A 20,340-nucleotide genomic window follows, 5' to 3' on the forward strand; every position below is an offset into this window, starting at 1 on the left:
ATTCAATGAGCTTTGAACTACTTTCCATCTAGTAATATTCTCAGTCATAGTAACACAGATTTCAGAAGTATCTTTCATTGAGTGATACTACCACAGCAGCTAATCAAGAGTACTTTGAATATTGAAATGCTGGCGAGGGATTAGAGCCACATGTGGTTTGACACCAAAGAGCTTTATATAGCTGCTTCAACACAGTTTTCCCCCATTTTACTGTCATCAGCAATTCAGCCTACAGGGAATGTGTTCCAGCATTATTTATAACTAGTCTATATGGGCTAGGTGGCAGAGATCCTAGCCAGGCTATGTCTTGCATCCTTTCATATAGTTTAATTACATTTTAGTAGGTGTAAGAGTTTATTTTTTTTTAGATCATATCAGTAAATGTTTCTGTCCAGACCCCAGCTGGCTTCTTCGTCTATTCCCTGGGAGTCACAGAGGGGACATTCCCATGGGATCCAGGTTGTCAAGTCTGTTGCATAATTCAAGTCATTCTATCTATCTAGCTATCTGGCTATCTATTGTAGGCTGAAGCCTATCTGTGCTATCACTGGGTGAGAGGTGGGATTCACCCTGAACCGATTGACAGCCACAGGGCTAACACGCAGACACTGACAACATAAACACTTACGGCCAGTTTAGACTCAACAGCTAACCTTCATGCATGCCTTTGGACTATAAACTCCACACAGAATGGCAGCAGGTACCGACCTGATAACAGCTAACCACTGCACTACAAAATACAACAATTAATGGCGGTGTATTGTAATAGTAACAAAAGCATAGGCTGTTTACAGTATTTTTTGTTTTTTACATTTTTAAGTTATGCATGTTGAGATGTGTTTGAAATAAATTGTTTTATACATCAGGACTCCATAAAAAATCATCTGGTCCATAGCAGGTTTTAAAATGATGGTATTACAATCAAAGATGAGCTACAAAGCATGAAATATTACACTGTGTCGTTATTTGTCTAACAAACCCTAATCCAAAATGTGGGCACAGTATACAGCATATGCTTCAATAGCTTCTAGAAAGACCTTCAGCAGCAATAACTTGAAGTAACTGTTTTCTGAATGACTTTATCAGTCTCTTGCATCATTGTGGAGGAATTTTGGCCCACTCTTCTTTACAACATTGTTTAATTTCATTGACGCACGTGGGCATTTGTTCATGCACAGCTGTCTTATGGTCCCGCCACAGCATTTCATCAAAAGTGAAGTCTGGACTTGTAAATACACCCTTACTGCTTCCAGAGGAGAATCAAATGCACTTGATTAACTGATCATGGGGAAGTGTGAGCACCTCCATAAAAGCAGACGATTTGGCAGTTTGCAGGTCTGGAGCATGCAGGTCTGTGTTAGCAAAATGCCAACTAGGAAATACATCATTAATGAACTTAAAGAAGCAACTGCTGTTTCCAATCAATCTGAGAAGAACTGTATGGCCATTTGAAGTTTTTCATTCTAGAGTGGGATTTATTATTTGTCGTGGAAAACAGTTGAGACAGTTGCTAATACTCCCAGGAGTGGACGTCCCAGCAAATTCACCCCAAGGTCAGACCGTACAAATCTCAGAGAAATTGCAAAAAACCCACAGGCTACATCTTAGACTCTACAGGCTTCTGTTAGCTTAAAGTTGTTAAATGTTAACATTCATTACACTGTAAATGTGATTTTTTTTTTGTAGTGGTTGACAAGAGAAAACCTTATCTATCTTACAAGAACACTGCAGCATAACTTGAGTTTGCAAAATTGCATGAACAAACCACAAGAGTTTTAAAAAAGTGCCCTTTTTCGTCATAATGCACAACATTAAGGTTCCCAAAACCAAACACAGTATAAAAACATGAACACCTCACATCAACTGTCAAGCACGGTGGTGGACAGTTGATGGTTTGGGTTTGTTTTGCAGCCACAGGACTCAACAGGAGTCAACCATGTACTCCTCTGTATACCAAAGTAATCTAGAGTCAAATATGAGGCAGAAACTGAGTCATGCCACAGGACAGTGATCTCAAGCTCAGCAGAATACTATAACAGAGTGACTGAAAAAGAAAATAAAAACAAGGTTGTTGTAATGACCCAGTCAAAGTCTGTTGTCAGCCCGATTTGAGACAGCTGTGTGTGGATAAATATCCACAAGCTGCAATGAAGTAAAGCAACATTGTGAAGAAGAGTGGGTCAAAATTCTTCCACTATAATGTGAGAGACTGATGAAGTCATGCAGAAAGTAAATACTTCAAGTCACTGCTGCTAAAGATGATTCCCTAAGCTACTGAATCATGGGGTTTATTTAATTGTCCACACATAGCTTTTGCATTTTGGTTCAGTTTTTGTTAAATAAACCTATCCCCACTGACTGCATGTCTTTGGACTGTGGTAGAGAGCAGCAATACCTAAACCCACTGGGAGAACATGCAAACTCCACACAGAAAAGCCCTGTCCGGGTGGTCGAGTCAGACCCGGGACATTCTTGCTGCGAGGCATCAGTGCTAACCACTGCGCTAACACCTACTATGTGAATATTTTAGAATTAACAGATAGTGCATTTTTATTTTACCACGATTTTAGGTTAATAGTGGCATATTCTACAGTTAAAGCTATAAAAATACAAAACAATTTTTATTTCATCATAATTTACCAAACTTAGAAGAAATAAAACCTCACATCCCAGCACTGACCGAGCATGACTGACTTGCCTGTAATTAATATACTGATTTGGAAAATTACTTTTAGCTAATAATTTTGGTCCCATGATACATTGTCATATGTGTTTATATATAAACACATATAAATAAGTGAGAGCAAAATTTACTTGAGAAATTTGAGCAATTTGTTAGGGTGGATAAACGGAGGCCACAAAATACTTAGCATAGCAAGAATTCAATGGGATTTCAGTTGCTCGGGATAATTAAAACTGAAGTCAGAGTCTCCCTGTCCCAGTAGGCTACATTTTATCCTGACATGCCCTTAATTATCCAGGACCTCTTGATGTCTAATCCTACTGAGGAAGTACACCAGTTTGACATCTCAGTCCTCTAAAGACGGCTCATTTTCAGTGTTAAGTTTAACTGGCTTCCACGACCCCTGTTACAGTTGATCACTTTAAGTAAAGTTTCACATTTTCTATGTATTTCTGATACTAAGCAATGCAAAGCACAGCATACACTCCCTAGTCCATGTTATATAATCAAAGTTGGCAAAAGCTTTCAGTACAGCCTCTGTGATCCCGGTGTCAGTTAGTGCTGAGGCCCAATGCCTGATCTCAGCACAACCAGCGGTCAGCAACGTTAACCCTATAACTGGACCTCAATGTGTGTGACTTAGTCACCCCTACTTATGGCCACAGATCTCATCCAAATTACAGATAAATACATGTTTCCTTTCAGTGTAGCTGCTGTTGTCAGTATGCCACTATTGTATTTGTAACTTCTGCTTTGCACACTCTGTGTGTCTTGTTAGGAGGCGATCTTTGTGATAGCTCTGAAGAATTATGTCAACCCACTAACCACCAGCAGTGCAACTGTTAACAGTTGCACAATATTGTTTATGAAACCTGTATTCCCAATTTCAAATGTTTTATACAAACAATAAAATACAACATTGGCTGATATTATCTTATAATGACTTTGTTACTTAGCCTAGTTATTTTGTATGTCAAGGCTGTACCTTCCTTTAACCCAATGACAGCTGCGATGGCTCCAGCCCCCAACTTTGAATTGCATATGGAAGAAGATGGATGGAAAAAATTTAAGGACCCCAACAAAATAAATCGCTTTAGATAATTCAGAGTTTTCCCTTTCAAATAGCAGCGAAAAACTTATTCAGTGTTGTTTGGGCTTTAATCAGCAGTGGAAGTCCTTAAACTTAAAAGAAAAACTTCAACGTATTTTAGAAAGAGAATGAGAGTTATTACTTATAGCACTATTCAGGCCACACTGTAAGTCATGACAACAAGTCAGCATGCACAAAACTAAGATGCTGAAACTATCATCCATCTTCTTATTAACATGTGTACTTTGTCTACTGTGTTATATCAATTTGTCTTCTGTGAAAAACCGTAAGGTTTCTTTTTACTCTCTTGTAGCAAAGTCATGTGTTGTTGCCATATTGATATGAAAAAGTCAGCTGCAGGCCTCCTGCTCAATTCCCCAGGGCCAAAAGGCCTCTGGCCCCAATAGTTGTTTGTGTGTCACAGTGGTTAATTGATGAGCCTTCTTGAATAATTGGCCCAAGCCCAGGAAGTTATCTGACTGTGGTGACACGAAGCTCGATCTCTCTTCTTCACACGCCCCTCGTGGTGATGTATTACCTCACGTGAGGGCATGCTTGAGGAAACTCTAGGTTTGAATTGGACTGTACATTTCAATACATCACAGACCACACTTGGTAGGGATGAAGAAACAAAAGAGATGAAAAAAAATTCACATTGTTTTTAATTGAATATTTTAATGACTTTGAATTAAAGCCCAGTAGACATTTTGCTGGACATAGGAAGACTTCTACAGAGGTCAAAGGTTTTTCCAATCATCCCTTTAAGAGAAATACTTGTTTAATCATTAACTTCTGTGCAGAAAGGAAACAACAGAAAGTGAAAATTTGAAAACTAAGACAAGAATTACATTTTAGCCTCTCAGTGTGATTTTTATCGTAGTGCTCTGGTAAAAACAGATAAATTTTGATTGTTGTATTCTATGAAAAAAAAAACCCAACCCAACAACTTTGTATAAAAATAAGCAGGTTGTTCATCCTGGCTGCTCCTTATTATCATTTTCATAATCATTTTTACACTATAAATGTTTTATTTAGCTAAAACTTTAGTGTGTGCTTCTTTTTTAAGGGCTCAGGTGGGCAACATGAAAATGAAAAACAATCTTTGAAAAAAAATATTCAGTAGAAATTGAATTTAATGAATCTCTTTAATGCAGCGTGGAAGCTGTAGACCCTTCACCTGTTTTTTATCACTAAAGTTTCGTGAGTAGGTGCAGAGGCTTCACACATCAGTGTGCAAAACCTTCCCAGAAGGTAATGAACATATGAATGTTCAGGGTAGGTAAAGGATGCTTCATTTATAAGCCCCAAAAAATCTATTTATGTTTCACTACATCCTACAAAAAAAGCAACATATAGCCAAGAAGTATCTTAGACTCACACGTATGACAACTTAACTGAAAACATTAGTCATTGTGACCAGCATAATAACCATGTTATGGTTCCTTTTTTCTATTTCCTATTTCTTTAAATCGGTTAAGGCCTCAGCCAAACAGGCACAGACAGTAGCTGGTGACCCTTGGCAACCACTGGTTGCTAGAGAAACTGGTGTTTCCTAACCAGTTATTGAGGGGTTGCAGGAAGTTCCTAGCTATTGCCAGATGAAATCGGTCATAAAGAGGGTGCTCTACCCGTCCGTATAGGTCTTTGTGACCAATTTCACCCAACGACAGCCAACAGCCTCACCACCTACCAATAACTGGTTAGAAAATACAAATTTCTTCCTAGATACCAGTGGCTGCTCAGTGGCCACCGACTGGTCTCTAGGCCTGTGTGAATGAGACCTAAATCTCCTTCTTTGCACATATAGAATCTTTTGTTTGCCATAATTTTTTGTATAGGACCATGAAATACACATTTTACTGAGGTAATAATTAAGCTGAACTTTATGCTGAACATGTTGAGGTTTGGATGATAAATTGGCATGGTATAGAATAAGGGCTCTTTTTTTAATCTTATTGTCCATGCCATAGAGAAAAGCTATCATGCTTAATAATTCTATATAGTTACTTTAACCTACTCTCTATATAGCAAACTACAAATAAAAGATTACTTGATTTGGTTTTAGATTTTTATTTGACAGATATATACTGTATGTTTTGATGTAGTTTTAGAAATGATTTAAATATGCAAACTGGAGACTCAAACTCCTTCTTAGAGCCTATCTACCCATTCTGTCTGAACTGGTTTTGGAAGATTAAGGTGGGAGCAATTACTTAACAAGTTAAGTCCAGGCTACACTCCACTACTTTGGTATCAATCATGAGAAATTATTTTTATTACAAGTTTTATTATAAGTAAAATACAAAAAACCTCCAAAAACAAACAAAAAAACCTCTATGGTCATTATCCTTGCACAAAACCTTTTACTTGTTATCTGTGAATGAACATGAATAAGCGCATTTTTAAAAAAGTGTGCTTCAGTGTTTATTGCTTCTATTCTGAACTCCCTCCAGTGTCTTAACTCATTTATTAGCATATTGCTAAACTGCATTTAGCTGTCTACAGTATGTACTGTTTTAAAAGCAAAAGTCAAGTATTAAAAAAGGGAACACTGTCTTTTTTTGTGTGTGTTACTGTTGGACGTCTGACTTTTCAGCTAAATGAAGGATCTGTTTGTTGTATCATCAATAAAATGTTGTCATGTAAATCTTCAATCCAAGTATAGTTTGAAATAAGCTCTCTTAGTAACATTATAACAACAGTAGTCAAATATAACCACTGTTGATGTAAACTGAATAGAAATGTCAGAGCAGTTATAAAGTTGGTTTATACATTTTGAGTATTTTAAACTTAATCTAAAAGCATTAAAGTGTTGAACACACACTCATCTGCCTAATGGGGTCATTATGCTCGCTGTGTCGCTGGTGTTGCACGCTGATTTAGATGTCACATCATCTGTTATGTACCATGTGCTGGTTGTGTACCTCTCAATTTTTGTAACCTGACGTGTGACGCCGTGGCTGCTCGCAGCTTGGGTGAAGACACGAGTGTATGAGCGTGTCGGCTTTTACTGCCATCTTAATGATACTCCGCCACAGAAGCTCAGAGACATACAGATATACAGAGGGAGGAAAGGTTTGAGAGTCTGTGGAAAAACACTCAACAAAGTCTTGGCTTCTGGTTTTGACTTCTTCTCCTCCTATATCAGCACTTATGTGGTGATATAGTATCAGTGGCAGCAAATATCATTCAAGAGAATAATGCAGCAGCTTCCTGCGCCATACTAGCAGGTTTAAATACAAGAGACTGTGAGACGAGGTTGCAGCAGTGAGCGAAGCAACCATGCTGGAGACTTTATGGTGCTTGTTCATTTAGGATACAAACAACTAAATCTTAGATTTGTGATTTAACCTAATCATAGACCCACTCTCAGACAAAATAAATCTATCAAGCAGTCTTCCTTTATCAATTTTTGACAGTCAGTTTACTGTAAATTTAATTTAACTCTGGTGAAATAAACTTCAGTAGCAGTTAGTAGCAGGAAATTGACACCATACCTTTTAATTTCAGTTTGTTTTTTTAAGCATTGGGCATTCGTTGAATTAATCCCTTTAGATAATTTTATCTCACACACTTAGCTCTATAGGATGCTTGTCCCCTGATAGGTTAATATGCATAGATCCATTTTTTTTTAAAAAAACATTAAGTGTAGTCAGTTTATACCAGTTTTGTCTTGATAGAATTCAGGATAAAGTAGTGAAGAGTGATAACATAAAGGTTTTAATTGATCTTTGCTTGTCACATAAGTGGAAAAAGTAAAAGAGCACTTCAGTGTGCATTTTTAAGGGTTGTTTATTTATTAATTTGATCAGTACAAACTTTGATATTGCCACCTGTAGCACGATTGTCTAAAATCAGTGATTAAGTTTTGTTTTACTTGACTTCTTAGTTGAACCGTATTTGCAAATGTCATCATATCTGTAGGCAGCCAAATCATGGTTTGTTAGCTTGTAAGAGGAATTAGGTCATTATAAATAGGGAGTAAATTCAGTTTCATTTCTGTTTAACACCTTCCTTTATATTCTTGTCTGGGTCCCTAGCTTGAGTTTCGAATGAAGTTGTAGACTTGTGTTGTTCTTAGCGGCTCATGGTCAGATGTTTGATCGTGGCTCATTGCATCTGAATGCTGCGGTGCACAAATTTTCAATGTGTCACTGAATGCAATTCCAGCAAATCGCAGCAATTCGAAGAGAGCTTAAGAGAAGCCTTCCAACATTATCTTTGATCTCAAGAACAATTTGAAATAGCAACTCTTAATTTTAAAAGTGTTTTTGGAAACTGATACTGCACACAAAACATAACTTATCTAATAAATGTATTTACACCTAAGGTTCGATTATAAGGTTTTGTCATAAAGGTTTTTTGATGCTCTATCAGTTAACACTCTAAACTCAAAATGACCGTGTGAAAAAAGATTCAAGTTTCCATAAAGGAAGAAGGTATCCCTCTAGCTTTTTCCTTGTTTGTAGACATTCTTTACCACAATTTGCCAAGCTGCATACACCCACTTTTACCCATTTCTTCCAATTAAGTCCCTTTTACTGTTGTCCTGTCACCTTTACACTCTTTCACAGTAGTCAGCTTTTCCTATGGCACTTTGCATTGTTCTGCATTTTTACCCTTAATAAAGTTATTGAAATTTGACCCTCAGGTCAAAGTGTAGAGGTCATATTTCCGATTCTCTACGATATGACCTTTGATCCAGGACCCTGGTGGTCTGTATGCGTTCAAATTCAGGTCGGCTATTTCGATCTGGACTGAGGTTCGCCAGTGCTCTGCTTCCACCACCTACATCCTCTTCCTCATCATCGCGATTAAGGAAGGCCAGCTCGTTTTCATAGCAGAAAGAATTAGAGCTGGGGACTAGGTACTTGTTTTCCACCATGTCCTTGGCACTGCAGCGGGGGGTGGACGGCACCTCATAAGTTTTGTGAAAGTGAGAGTAATCCACCTTGTACAGGTTCTTCTCCTCAAACAACACAGGCTCAAACCGGTGTCCCCAAAGGATCTCTGAGGCCAAGTAGGAGCTGCGAGCCTGGGTGGTCATGGCGGTTGCTTCAACCATTCCCTCCAAGATGACAACAATCTCAAAGTCTGCGGTCTCCAAGTCCTGTTTGCTGATCCCAAAAAGAGGGCTCTCCTCATCTATCTCATGTAGAATAGTGATGGGTGAAACCAAGAAAATCCTATCCAGGCCTTTGTCAAAGCCCACATTAATGTCTATCTGGTCTAGAGGGATGTATTCCCCCTCGTCAGTTATCCGAGGTTTGATGAGCTGTGCTCTGACGTGGGCCTCAACAATGTGGCTCTTGCGCAGATTCCCTACCCTCCACATTAGACACAGCTTTCCATCCCGCATGGCAATGACGGCATTGTGGCTAAACAAGAGCGTTTGTGCTCGCTTCTTAGGCCTTGCCATCTTGGCCATGATGGCGCCAATCATGAAGCAGTCAATGATGCAGCCAACTATAGACTGAAAGACCACCATAAAGACAGCTACTGGGCACTCTTCAGTCACACAGCGGTAGCCATAACCTATGGTAGACTGTGTTTCAATGGAGAATAGAAAGGCAGCCACAAATCCATTGACCTGTAGAACGCATGGAGTGAAGTTGTCATCTCCAGCTGGGTTGTCCAGATCTCCATGCAGCAAAGCTATAACCCAAAAAGCTAAGCCAAAGGCCAGCCAAGAGACAACAAACACAAGAGTAAAGACTATGAGCATCCATCGCCAGCGGATATCAACACACGTTGTGAAGATGTCGGCCATGTAGCGCTGCGACTTGTCGTCCATATTGGCAAACTGCACATTACACTGGCCATTCTTTTTCACAAAGCGGTTGCGGCACTTGCGGCGTGTGTGGATCTTGCCATTGCCAAATCCATTCATACCATGCATGGTAGTGAGGCGCAGACCCTCTTCTTCAGATGACACAATGCTGTAGCGGTTGATTCTTCCCACGCTCATGTTCCTGACGGCACCTCCAGCTGCAGGGTTAGAGTAGAAGGGCAGACCTGGAGTCCCAGTGTGGGATCAAGGCCCCTTCACAGCTTGATCACTGGCTCAGTTGCATGTCAGTGAGTCATTTAGGTGGATGGTTGGTAGCCTTGTGTCTTAATCCAATCCCTGCAGAAAAAAATCAGAAGAGGAGAATATGCCTGAAAATCTTTCTGTTTATTTGTTTGTGTATTTGAAATTAGATATTCATTATTAAAGCTTTTAAATGATACATGTATAACCACTTTTCTGTCCAGAAAATGACAGTGAAATGTGTATTTAAGCCTACAACGACTTGGTTCTTTGCATATATTTATCTGAATGACAATGTTTTTTCAGGACATCATATCATTACCTTTCACAGCATTATACATATTTTTTATTAAAAACACACACACACAAAAAAACTACACTGACCTTCTTTAAAATTTCAAGTTATCACTAGTTTCTATGTCCACACGTGTCTTAATCAGTGCAGTCAGTCTTGCTAGAGTCCATCTTCTTTTAAGTTTGTAGACTCCCAAATCTATGCTGAATAAATAAAAAACTAAGACTTTCAGTATTGTAGCAATATTGTTTCTGTTGTACTTACTAGTACAAGCTGTAGTAGTAGTATCCATCTTCCTTTCTCTAAACCTCACGACTCAAAATCCAATTGGTCCTCACTCAAGGGCCCTCGTGTCTTTTGATGTTGACTGGGTAAGTGAGGAGCTGGCCTCACAGCACAGCCACTTCTGTCAACTAGCATTTCCCCTGCTTTTCTCTTGCAAATTATAAAGAAGGTTCACAGTGGAGGCCTTACCCTGCCAGATGTTTATTATTACTTAATGAACAAATTAACTCTTGTATGAGTCACTGCTCCTAATTGTTCTTTTTAATATAATGAGGATGCCTGTTGAATGAGCAGTGTTCAAAAAGTTATGAGAACAGGTCCATTAAAATCAAAAGCCTCACCTGATTTAAATTTTGCAGATCGTAAGACCCTCAAGCCAATTTTGAGGTTGGCTGGGTTTTTTAAGCTCTCTCAGTGAAAGTGTCATTATGTTGCCATATTAACTGGTGCTTCTACAATCGGCACAAGTGTGTCAAAACTGCAATTTTTCAGGCTTGATGAAGGTGCAGCCACATCTAGTGACTGATCCAGGTTGTGAACTAACATTTCGCCAGTGTAGCCACGAGACTCCGGAAATGGGACACTGGTACACACTACCAGCGTCATGAAAGACATTGACATGAAAGACAAGTTTAAGTTTGCTCTATACAATTTTGAGGTCTGTTGTCAAATCATAGAAACCTGTCTAAGTGATCCGAAAAGAACTTCCAGGAAGAGATCTAAAAATATAAGTAGCACAAGAAGATGCTTTAGATAAGAGATTGGCCAAAGTTTAATCAGGTTTTTGAATCACAGCTCATAAGAGAGGCCATTAAGTACTAAGGAATCCTACAAAGTCGTATAAACAGTCTATTATTATAATTCTTCCATTGTTTCTTTTGAGGCCATTGTCCTTTTAGCATTCTGCTTCTGCCAGGGGACTGGATGGGGTAGTACTTGTTTATTTAAACTCCTAAGGGTATGTGTGCCACTGATTCCATGGACATGCAATTCCAGATGCTATATAAAGAGATTAATAAAGACGGGCTCTATTTATTTGGCCCCATTCTGTAAAATTTCCAGGGTTATTAATCATGTTGTGAGGGTGCTGCAGGTTCATATTCTCTTCTCTTGCTGCAGCATACAAGTAGGTAGAGGATTTTCTCCTGGTACAGTGCCCGGTATTGCATAATAATTCTTAATTATATGCTAGAACTTGAGCTTACAACAATATGATGAGGTAGACACATGATAAGTTGATATTTTAAACCTTGCAAGTGTAGAAATGTCAGAGTGGGATAAGATGGATCACAATTAGTAGAGCTGTAAAATGACTGTTTGGCAGCAGATAACCTGGCCACTGAGCTGGATGTCGAGCCTGAGGGTTAAGAAGTTTGACCCATGGGAGTTTACTGAGGTCCCTCTGGGTGCAGACAGCTTTTATTGCCTGGACACATCCGTTGTGTGTCTGCCTTCATGATTTGGACCCTGAAGACTAGACAGTTCAGTCATGTGCAATGTAAAATCCCAGGTGTCCCGCCGTCTGCCTAACACTCGCACTACGCGCTGCTCTCATTCACACTCTTTTCAGGTGTAAGTTCTCTTGATCTCTAGCCCAATTACATCATGCACAGTCTTTAAATTGTCCAATTAGGTAAATTCTTCTGTGTCAGGAAAACAAATATGCTATTTTTACATGTTTGCTTTCGACAAATGTTGCATTACACTCCCAGAAGAGCACAGCTAAAAATAGCAACCTTACGTTTGTTATTTACACACAGACACACACACACACACACAGACAGCGTGACGTTATCTCAGAGGAAGGCTATTAGCAGTGCATTTTTTTTGCATATTGTTTTGTTCTGTATTTAAAGCACTTCAAGTCTGAAAAACATCTTTGACCAAAGAACACACATCTTTCCTTTAAAAGGCAGGGCACAGAAAGTGATTTGCACCAAATTCAATAAAATTCTTGTGTAACCTTTTTGTGACCTCGCCCATCGTGTCTGTTCTTAGGGAGTTGAGAGGAGCGACTGGGGGAGATAATAAGCTCGCCTGCTGATTAGGATGAATAGAATGAATAATTGGATGTGCAAAATAAAAGAAGGGATTGGGCGGTAACAATGAAGTGGACTTGGAGAGGGCACCTCATCTCAAGACAAGCTCGCAGAAAACTGAGCTGCTGAGGAACTATGATCCCAGCCCACCTCCCAAGGCCATTGTAAAGGAAGAGCCGAGGCTCAGGTGTCATTGTATTTTCCTATAGCTCACCATGTGGAACCGTCTCATCTCAAGTGACCCGCAAGTATTTTACTATAGAAAGTGACACCACCTCGACATGGAGAGATGCTGTCTGAAATATGTTATGCAAACAACTTTACAGCTTATTTTTTGGGAGTTTTCAGGTGCACCAGTGACTAACTGCTAGACAGAAATAGTAAAACTATAAACAGTTACCAACACCGGAGGCTGGACTCTGTATGTAAGTCATCCTCCGTGCTGAAAAACCATCTTAGGTGCTCGGTGCATTGAATTGTACTATAAGACTGATAAACGTAACATAAATTACTGAGTCGCCTTCACACATTGTTAGAACAGCTGCTTTATTAAGTAGAACAATATTAGTGGGGTTTTTTACAGCTGCACCTGTAGCTATTCCACTGTTCAAACACCTGGTTCCCACTGATTGATCGTTCCCACATGTGAGCTCCACTCTGGGCTTTTTTGATCTTTACTTGTGCAATTTATTTTAATTGTTTGTGCCCACTTTCACAAGCTGAATCATCCATATTAAACCCAGACTCTGCAATTTCAAATATGAAGTGACGTCTACGGTAAAAAACTCTGACAACATTAGTTTTAATACAAAACTATTCGTACATTATGTCAAACTGAACTAAGCTGAGATAAAAAGCGAGATGAGGTCATTGAACTCTCGGGCAGGATTGCATAATGTTCATTCTCTTCATCCTGTGTCTCCTTTGTACCTGCACATCAGTGATTTCTTTATACACAGGCAGAAAAGTGCACCACCTGAAACAGCCCACTGGTCCCTTGATACTTGCTGTCCTCAACTCCCACAATATTGAGTTATTTAAATGTAAAGCAGGCAGATTATTTATTTACGTTGACTGGATTTATGCTTCGGTTGATTGACAACCTCTTGTGTTTTGAAACAACAAACAAATTCGTTTAATTTATGCCATTAATTATGCTACCAGATGCAAACCATATTTGAAAGTGAAAAGCGAAAATTGCCTGTTTAATTTGTCCCATTTTTATAAATATGCACAGCTATAATAAATAGCATATAAGCATGATTTATAATAACCTAGATCAGAAACTCGCAAAGTTAACACATTTACCAGTTTGGTGTGTAGACTAAACTGGTAAATCGGAGTTTCTGCTGTGCGTGATTAAACCATGTTTATTCCTCATTTTAATGCTTTCTCGCTCTGCATTCCTATTGTACTGAATAATAATAGGTGATTTGGATCAAAGAAAATGCCAGCTTATTTGTATCACTTTTGTTTTAACCCTGTACGAATTGGAAGCTTGTCGATATCCCGCTGTGATATCAGCAGGGAAGGCCAGAATCTGATGCCATAATTAAATTAATTAACCCTGCATGCATGAAAGGTTTCTGGTGGAAAAATCCACACAAACTATAATACTATATTTATGTTAATTTGTGCTTAATTTAAGCTATACTCTATAACACAGTACCTGCTCTGTGGATTTTACACGACACAATTAAATTGCTAGTTCAATTTGTGGTGCTTACACTTATCAGGTCAGGTATCATTGCTTGGCATTGCTCATATTGAGAGTTCTGGGTTCGTGGGGACATGTCCTTGCTTGAAAAGATGCACATGACTTTGGTTTAGTCTAATTCAAGGATTTTTAACAGCTACTTCAGATTATTCTGATTGAATTTCAGCAGAATGACTGGTTGGTTCTGTTGGGAATTCTTAAAAGTAGAAATTGCCGTTTCCACTGCCACAGAGCAATGATATTTGACACAGAACGACAATAGATTCAGGCCCCAAGTTCAGGTTAAAGTTTTCTCTCCATATCTTACCTTTACGATTACTTGTCCTACACCAGGTTGCAGAACTAAAAGATGGTATCTTCTCTCCTAGTATCCCTGTTAACCAAACTGAAGCATTCTCTCCATCTGCCACTACAACTCCTCCTTCTTTGTTGCTAATCTAATACTGAAGAAAACCACTCCTTCGTCTTCAGCAAAAGGATAAGGCTTCTTTTGAATTTCTTCATCCTTCTTTGATTTCTCTCTCTCTTTCTCTCTCTGTCGTTTTCAGGTGCTTTTGCGAGCGTAGGTGAAGCGAGGCTGAATCGCACCAGAAACCTTGGCCCAAGCCGCCGTTAGTCAGCGCTGGACTTGCAGAGCAGGTGCAAAACGAGAACTATCCAAGTGAAAATTCAGGTTTTTGTATCTCCATCTTCAGAGGCATTGTCTTCAACTGGTGTTCATCCCTAATTTTTATTTGTAATTAGTCTGCCTGTCATATTTTCCATAAAACTACTTATTAACAGAACAGCTCTCTCTATCAATCTTTTGCAATCTGATCTGGTTGGACTGCTGTTCCCTCTCTCGCGCACACACTCTCTCCCTCTGACTGTTTCTTTCTCACTCTCCCTCTCCCTCCCTCCTTCCTGTGGTGTCACAGAAGCTGCCATTTGCAGCCTCCCTCCCTCCCTCTCTCTCTCTCTCTCTCTTCTCCTTCCCTATTCTCTTTTTTCCTCTCTCTCTCTTGTTGTCTTCCTCCCTCCCTCTCACATCATGGTACTACCAGTTGACAGCAACTTGATGCACAGACGTATCATTCAGAAAACACACGCAGACCATCAGACATAGTTAATCAAAAGTAGATGAATAGCTCTTAATTCACCACCTTTCTGAGGGCCATTTGTTCAATTTTTACTCTGTAGATGAATGTGATCCTATATTTAAAAAGTAATTGAGGTTACTCTGTTATGTACTTCAGGTTCAGGTGAGAATATTGACGTGACCAGGGCAAAATGATAATGTGTCTTTTTGACCCTGTGGTAGCCAATTCCACGAATGAAAGGCTCCATGGGTTCAAAATATCATGCTGCTGGGTGCTGTGTCTCAGGGAAGGGAGCTGCCTTTCACACTTGTCACCAACAACTAATCAAACACATCTGACCACAGGGTGTGTGTGTGTGTGTGTGTGTGTGTGTGTGTGTGTGTGTGTGTGTGTGTGTGTGTGTGTGTGTGTGTGTGTGTGAAGCTTTTAAATATTAGAGAGATGACAATCACTATTGCCCAGTTCCTCTCACCATATACTGAAACAGCGTTTTACAAATAACCTCCTCCAGGAAAACACAGTTAACTCACAAGTCTATTTGTTTTGGTGCGTCACCGTGCCTGCAACACTCTCCAGTGTCCCTGGTTTTTGCCTTAAGTTAGCTTTTTTCTCAGTCATCACCAATGTGGAGTACTTTACCGTTACCCTTGACAGCTTCAAAACTGTGACATTACCCTCAGAGCTGTGTGTCTGCTCCCCTTTTCGCACATCTTCTCAGAGAGCCTGTCATCAGTCAAATGCTAGAAGAGATGACAATTAGTAAGAGAGGGGGCTGAAAGAGTGAGAAGTTTCTAAATACAGCCATACTGGCTCAGCCCTAGCTTTATCACTAATGATTCATCAGTGCAGAAACCCTCCCTCTCTCTGTCTTTCTCTCTCTTTTTTTTCCCTTTCTCTCTCTACGCTCTTATTCTTTCTCCCTGGCAGCCTCTGATTTCAGACTTCTGAGGGTGATTTGCAATAGCCTGTGTGTGATCATCACCAGCCTATTGTGTTTTGCTGAGGACGTCAACTAATGGAGCTCAAAGAATCCTTTTAAGGGGCCTCTCAGTCTGTGTCAGCAACAGGTACTGTACTGGTTCCTGCATAATGTAAGGCCGTGGCGATGCAAGCTTTGAGAACAGTAGATCACACAGTTCACACATCTAGACTGTAAACCTCGTTATGTAACCGCACCATAATCACAGGTGGCTGCTCACATATCCATGTCTCTGTCTAAATGAGAGGGTTTTGCCTCCCAGGGAGATCGCTGAGTGGGATCACTCGTGCTTCCATGGCTACAGGTGTAATACACTTTCAATATTATCAGACCAAAAAGATCTGAAACGAAGCAAAAGAGAGATGAAGCGTGAGCAGAGTCAACAAAAGCTTCAGCTTTGGCTATGGAAAAATTAGTCTTCTTTTTTTCAAAGCCTGAAGGTTATTCCATCACCAGGGTGCAAAATGAGTGAGCCTGCTCCACCATGTTCATAAGAGAAACCATGTAGAACAGCAAAAATCATAGCAGTTAGCAGATAACAAAGGCATATGTCCAGTGTAAAAATATACTAATACTGTTGTGTCCTGACACTCATAAAGTACACACTCATGTGTACTGGACAATGATGATATAAAATGATACAATGATATAAAACATAAAGAACTGTGATACCCAGTGTCTAGAAAATGAAATGTGCAAGAGCCAGCATGTGCGTAAATAATGCCACCTTATACAAGAACATAAACAAATGTAGCCTATACAAGCGTTTCTCTGACTGCTAATTTAAAAAGGCCCTATTTTAATAATAAAAAATTCCAGTTTAGCTTAAAGGAAAATTTAATCCACCCACATACCAAAGTATTTGTAAGGTGATTTTTCTCATTTCTGTTATAGGATATGAATACCAGTAGAATATTGACTCGTCGACATAAAGGTGCACTTTAGCTGTAAACTTATTCTTACAATTATTGTCTATAAAAATAAGAAATAAAAGAGGACCTAAAATTAAACCTTGTGGGACTTCTTTTGAAATTCACTAGGAAATGTAATCTTAATTTTGGTGACCCCAGTAGTAGAAAATATAGTTGTAGTGTAACTGAAATGTGATTACGATAACCTGAGTAAATGAAAAATGCCATTTTTAAATGATGATTTCATTTATTACAAGGAAAAAAGCTACATAAACCCATCGGGCCCTATCTGAAAAGGTGATTGGCGACTACATTCAATAACTGATCATCCACCCCTTAAGTGAGTTAATCTAATGAGTCTTTAAAATGACTATGGAGGAATTTTAAACTCTTCTTTGCAGAGTTGTCATGTTGGAGGATTTTCCAGTATGAACAGCTTGTTTAAGGTCATGCCGATGCAGCTCAATAGGAAGTCCAGACTAGGCCACTCAAAAACCTTGTTTTATTTGTCTTTGCTGATCTGAAACATAGGTGTGAGAATCATTAAAAAAACAGGAAAAAGGTAAACATTTTCATGACTTATATGACGTCATCTAATGCACTTCTACATGTAAGTCATGCCTGCATAAGCAAATAATAAGAGTGAGGGTCCCCCTTATAAAAACAGTCTAACTCCACTGTGCCACTGATTTCTGGTAAAACCTGGAAGCGAGAGGTTGTTAATTATTAAAACAATGGCTAAGCACAGAAAGTGAAGACTTCGTGGTAACGTGGTCCCTCTAGTTTTTCCAGGCGTGTGCAGCACTGTGTAATTTGCATTAATCAGACAGGCCCTAAGAATAAACTTTTCACAATCATTCTGGTGATAGTGATTGTGGCATTTTCATTTTTTTTCCAATGACACTTGCCCAGGGCAGACACCGCACAGGAGCTCTGTTGAATTATTGCTGCTGACAGCTCAATCTCTCTCCATCATAATCAAGGAATATCATCAAGAGGGTTTTGACGCACAAAGATGAATATATAGTGTTATTGATGTAAAATGCATGGATTTAATGAAATCAATTCTATTTTTGTCTGATTTACTTTAAAAAAATAATTTAAGGCTTTATTTATGCATTTTTACAAAATATTAAAGTCCTGCATTCTGTCACACTTACTGCATGTTATTAAAAATCGTAAACAAATTCAACCTTGCTATGCCTCTTTACCCCTTATCTTAACAAATTTTTCCATCGTTAATGCTTCTTTATACAGCTCTGAACTCTCCCCTTCCTTCTCTTCCTTCTTCCACAGCTTTGTCACTAAGCAGCCCAATTACATTATTCTCTGAGACTCCTGTCTGTTGCAGCTATTTCAGGCTTTGGAGCCATTCCTGTTCATTTCATTTTTGCAACTTCGTTTCTTGTCAGCAGGGATTAAGAATGTGATATTACTGTACTCACACTGGCTGCAGTAGTTGTGAAAAGTCCTTCTTGTTCTTGGGCCCAGCTGGTTGGTGATGGTGCATACTTGTTGGGGGTTGATTCACTCTTGGACAGTGTGGAAATAACGTCTTACATTTACACGTACGCATTCTTTTTGCCGTTCTTTCATTTTTGGGGCGATTGTTGCAGAACATAATTGGTGCTTTTACGTAGATCATCATTTCTGGTGTCCACTTACAGGTAGGGATTGTTTTTCAAGAAGTAAAATGCTATTTATACATATAGACTCACATCTGCCACTTTACAACCTGCTATTACAACGGTGGACCCCATTTTGCCCTGAGAACTGCCCTAATTCTTCATGGTATAAATTTAAGGTGCTGGAAACATTTCTCAGAGTATCTGGTCTATATGTGCTTTATGGGATTGCGATTTAGTGACTCTGTAGAGCATGTGAGATAATTTGAGCTTTGTAACATGGTGTGTTATCCAGCAGGTAGCAGCCATCAGAAGATAGTACACTGTGGTTATTAAGGCATGGACATGATCAGCAACACTACTCAAATAGGATGTGGTGTTTAAATGATACTCAGCTCATACTAAGAGCCCCCCCCCAAAAAAAATCCCCCACATCATTTCACCACTACAACCACCAACCTGATTGTTGATACAAGGCAGGATGAAACCAAGTGTTTATGATGTTTACACAAAATTCTGACCCTCACATCCAGATTCATCAGATCAGGAAACACTTTTTTTTGGATGGATTTTGGTGAGCACATGCAAGCTGTAGGCTTAACTTACTCATTTTCGCTGACAGGAGTGGTCCTTGGTGTGATCTTACTGCTGTAGCCTCTGCATCTGCTTCAGGGTTTGAATAAGTTGTACATTCAGAGATGCTCTTCTGCATACCTTGGTTGTAACCAATTATTATTTGAGTGACTGTTGCATTCCTAGCTGTGCATGATTCACAGTTAAGACTATATTTTATCGTCATTAATCACTAAGTAGAGTACTTTGCAGCCAGTCTCAAACTGAAGCAGAAGACGCTTAGGCCTTCGCTCAGACCTGCTACTAGATTAATATGTGTATCGTAAGCGTGCATGCAATTAACCTGCTATGTTCTCATCTCCCCTCAGCATGTATCATCTGGACACTCTCACCAGTGAAGCTTAAAACCTTCTAGAATGGAACATCAACTCTAACCAAGCACATTCATGCATTGTGTATAAAATGAACTCAACCTGATAAAAATAGAAAGGTCAATGTGATGACAGACATACTCAATGCAATTTTATAAACCCTGCAGGAAATATTACTGATAAATGATACTGTAAAACATGTTATTAATACATTCTTCATAAGGCAGATTATATGGTAGCAATAAAAGAATCTCTGAATCCCAACAATACCTTACACTGAGCTTTGGTGAAATCATCCTCCTGCTAAATCAAGTTGTTTTACCTCTTTTCCCTGTAAGGCGACCTTCTGATTGGCTGTATCTCATAATCAGAAGGGTTAAACAGCAGGTAGGTGGGGCTGCTGCACATGCTCAAAGTCAGAGCTCTGTGCCTAAGACGCCCACATTAAGAATATCCTGCCTCACTGATGTCATAGAGTAGAAGGAACTATATAAAAGTGAGTATTTGGAGCATATAGAGCCTGAGATATAAAGATTAGTTGAGCATCAAAAATTAAAGTAAAACATGACATACATTAAAATCTCCACTGTTACATTCAATCTTGTTAGAAATTCCTGTCGTTTCTATTAAGCAAAGTTTTTCTCTTATGGCACACATATGTC

The 20,340-nt window shown here is 39.2% G+C and overlaps 1 protein-coding gene and 1 long non-coding RNA gene across 2 annotated transcripts in view; one reads left to right on the forward strand and one right to left on the reverse strand.

Moving 5' to 3' along the window:
- The window catches only part of LOC143419802 (uncharacterized), a 46,022-nt gene that overhangs the window by 4,435 nt on the left and 21,247 nt on the right, over positions 1-20,340 (forward strand). The window contains exon 2 of the long non-coding RNA XR_013099812.1: positions 14,689-14,779. This is a non-coding gene — a long non-coding RNA (uncharacterized LOC143419802). The remainder of the gene's footprint in view (positions 1-14,688; positions 14,780-20,340) is intronic.
- On the reverse strand, positions 4,470-14,969 carry kcnj12a (potassium inwardly rectifying channel subfamily J member 12a). The gene is made up of 2 exons (XM_004562411.3): positions 14,448-14,969; positions 4,470-9,900 (listed from the first exon to the last, which is right to left on the reverse strand). Exon 2 carries the CDS (start codon positions 9,739-9,741, stop codon positions 8,440-8,442), a length of 1,302 nt encoding a protein of 433 aa, XP_004562468.1. The 5' UTR covers positions 9,742-9,900; positions 14,448-14,969; the 3' UTR covers positions 4,470-8,439.

Source organism: Maylandia zebra, linkage group LG8, assembly GCF_041146795.1.
Source record: "Maylandia zebra isolate NMK-2024a linkage group LG8, Mzebra_GT3a, whole genome shotgun sequence".
Taxonomy (NCBI): domain Eukaryota; kingdom Metazoa; phylum Chordata; class Actinopteri; order Cichliformes; family Cichlidae; genus Maylandia; species Maylandia zebra.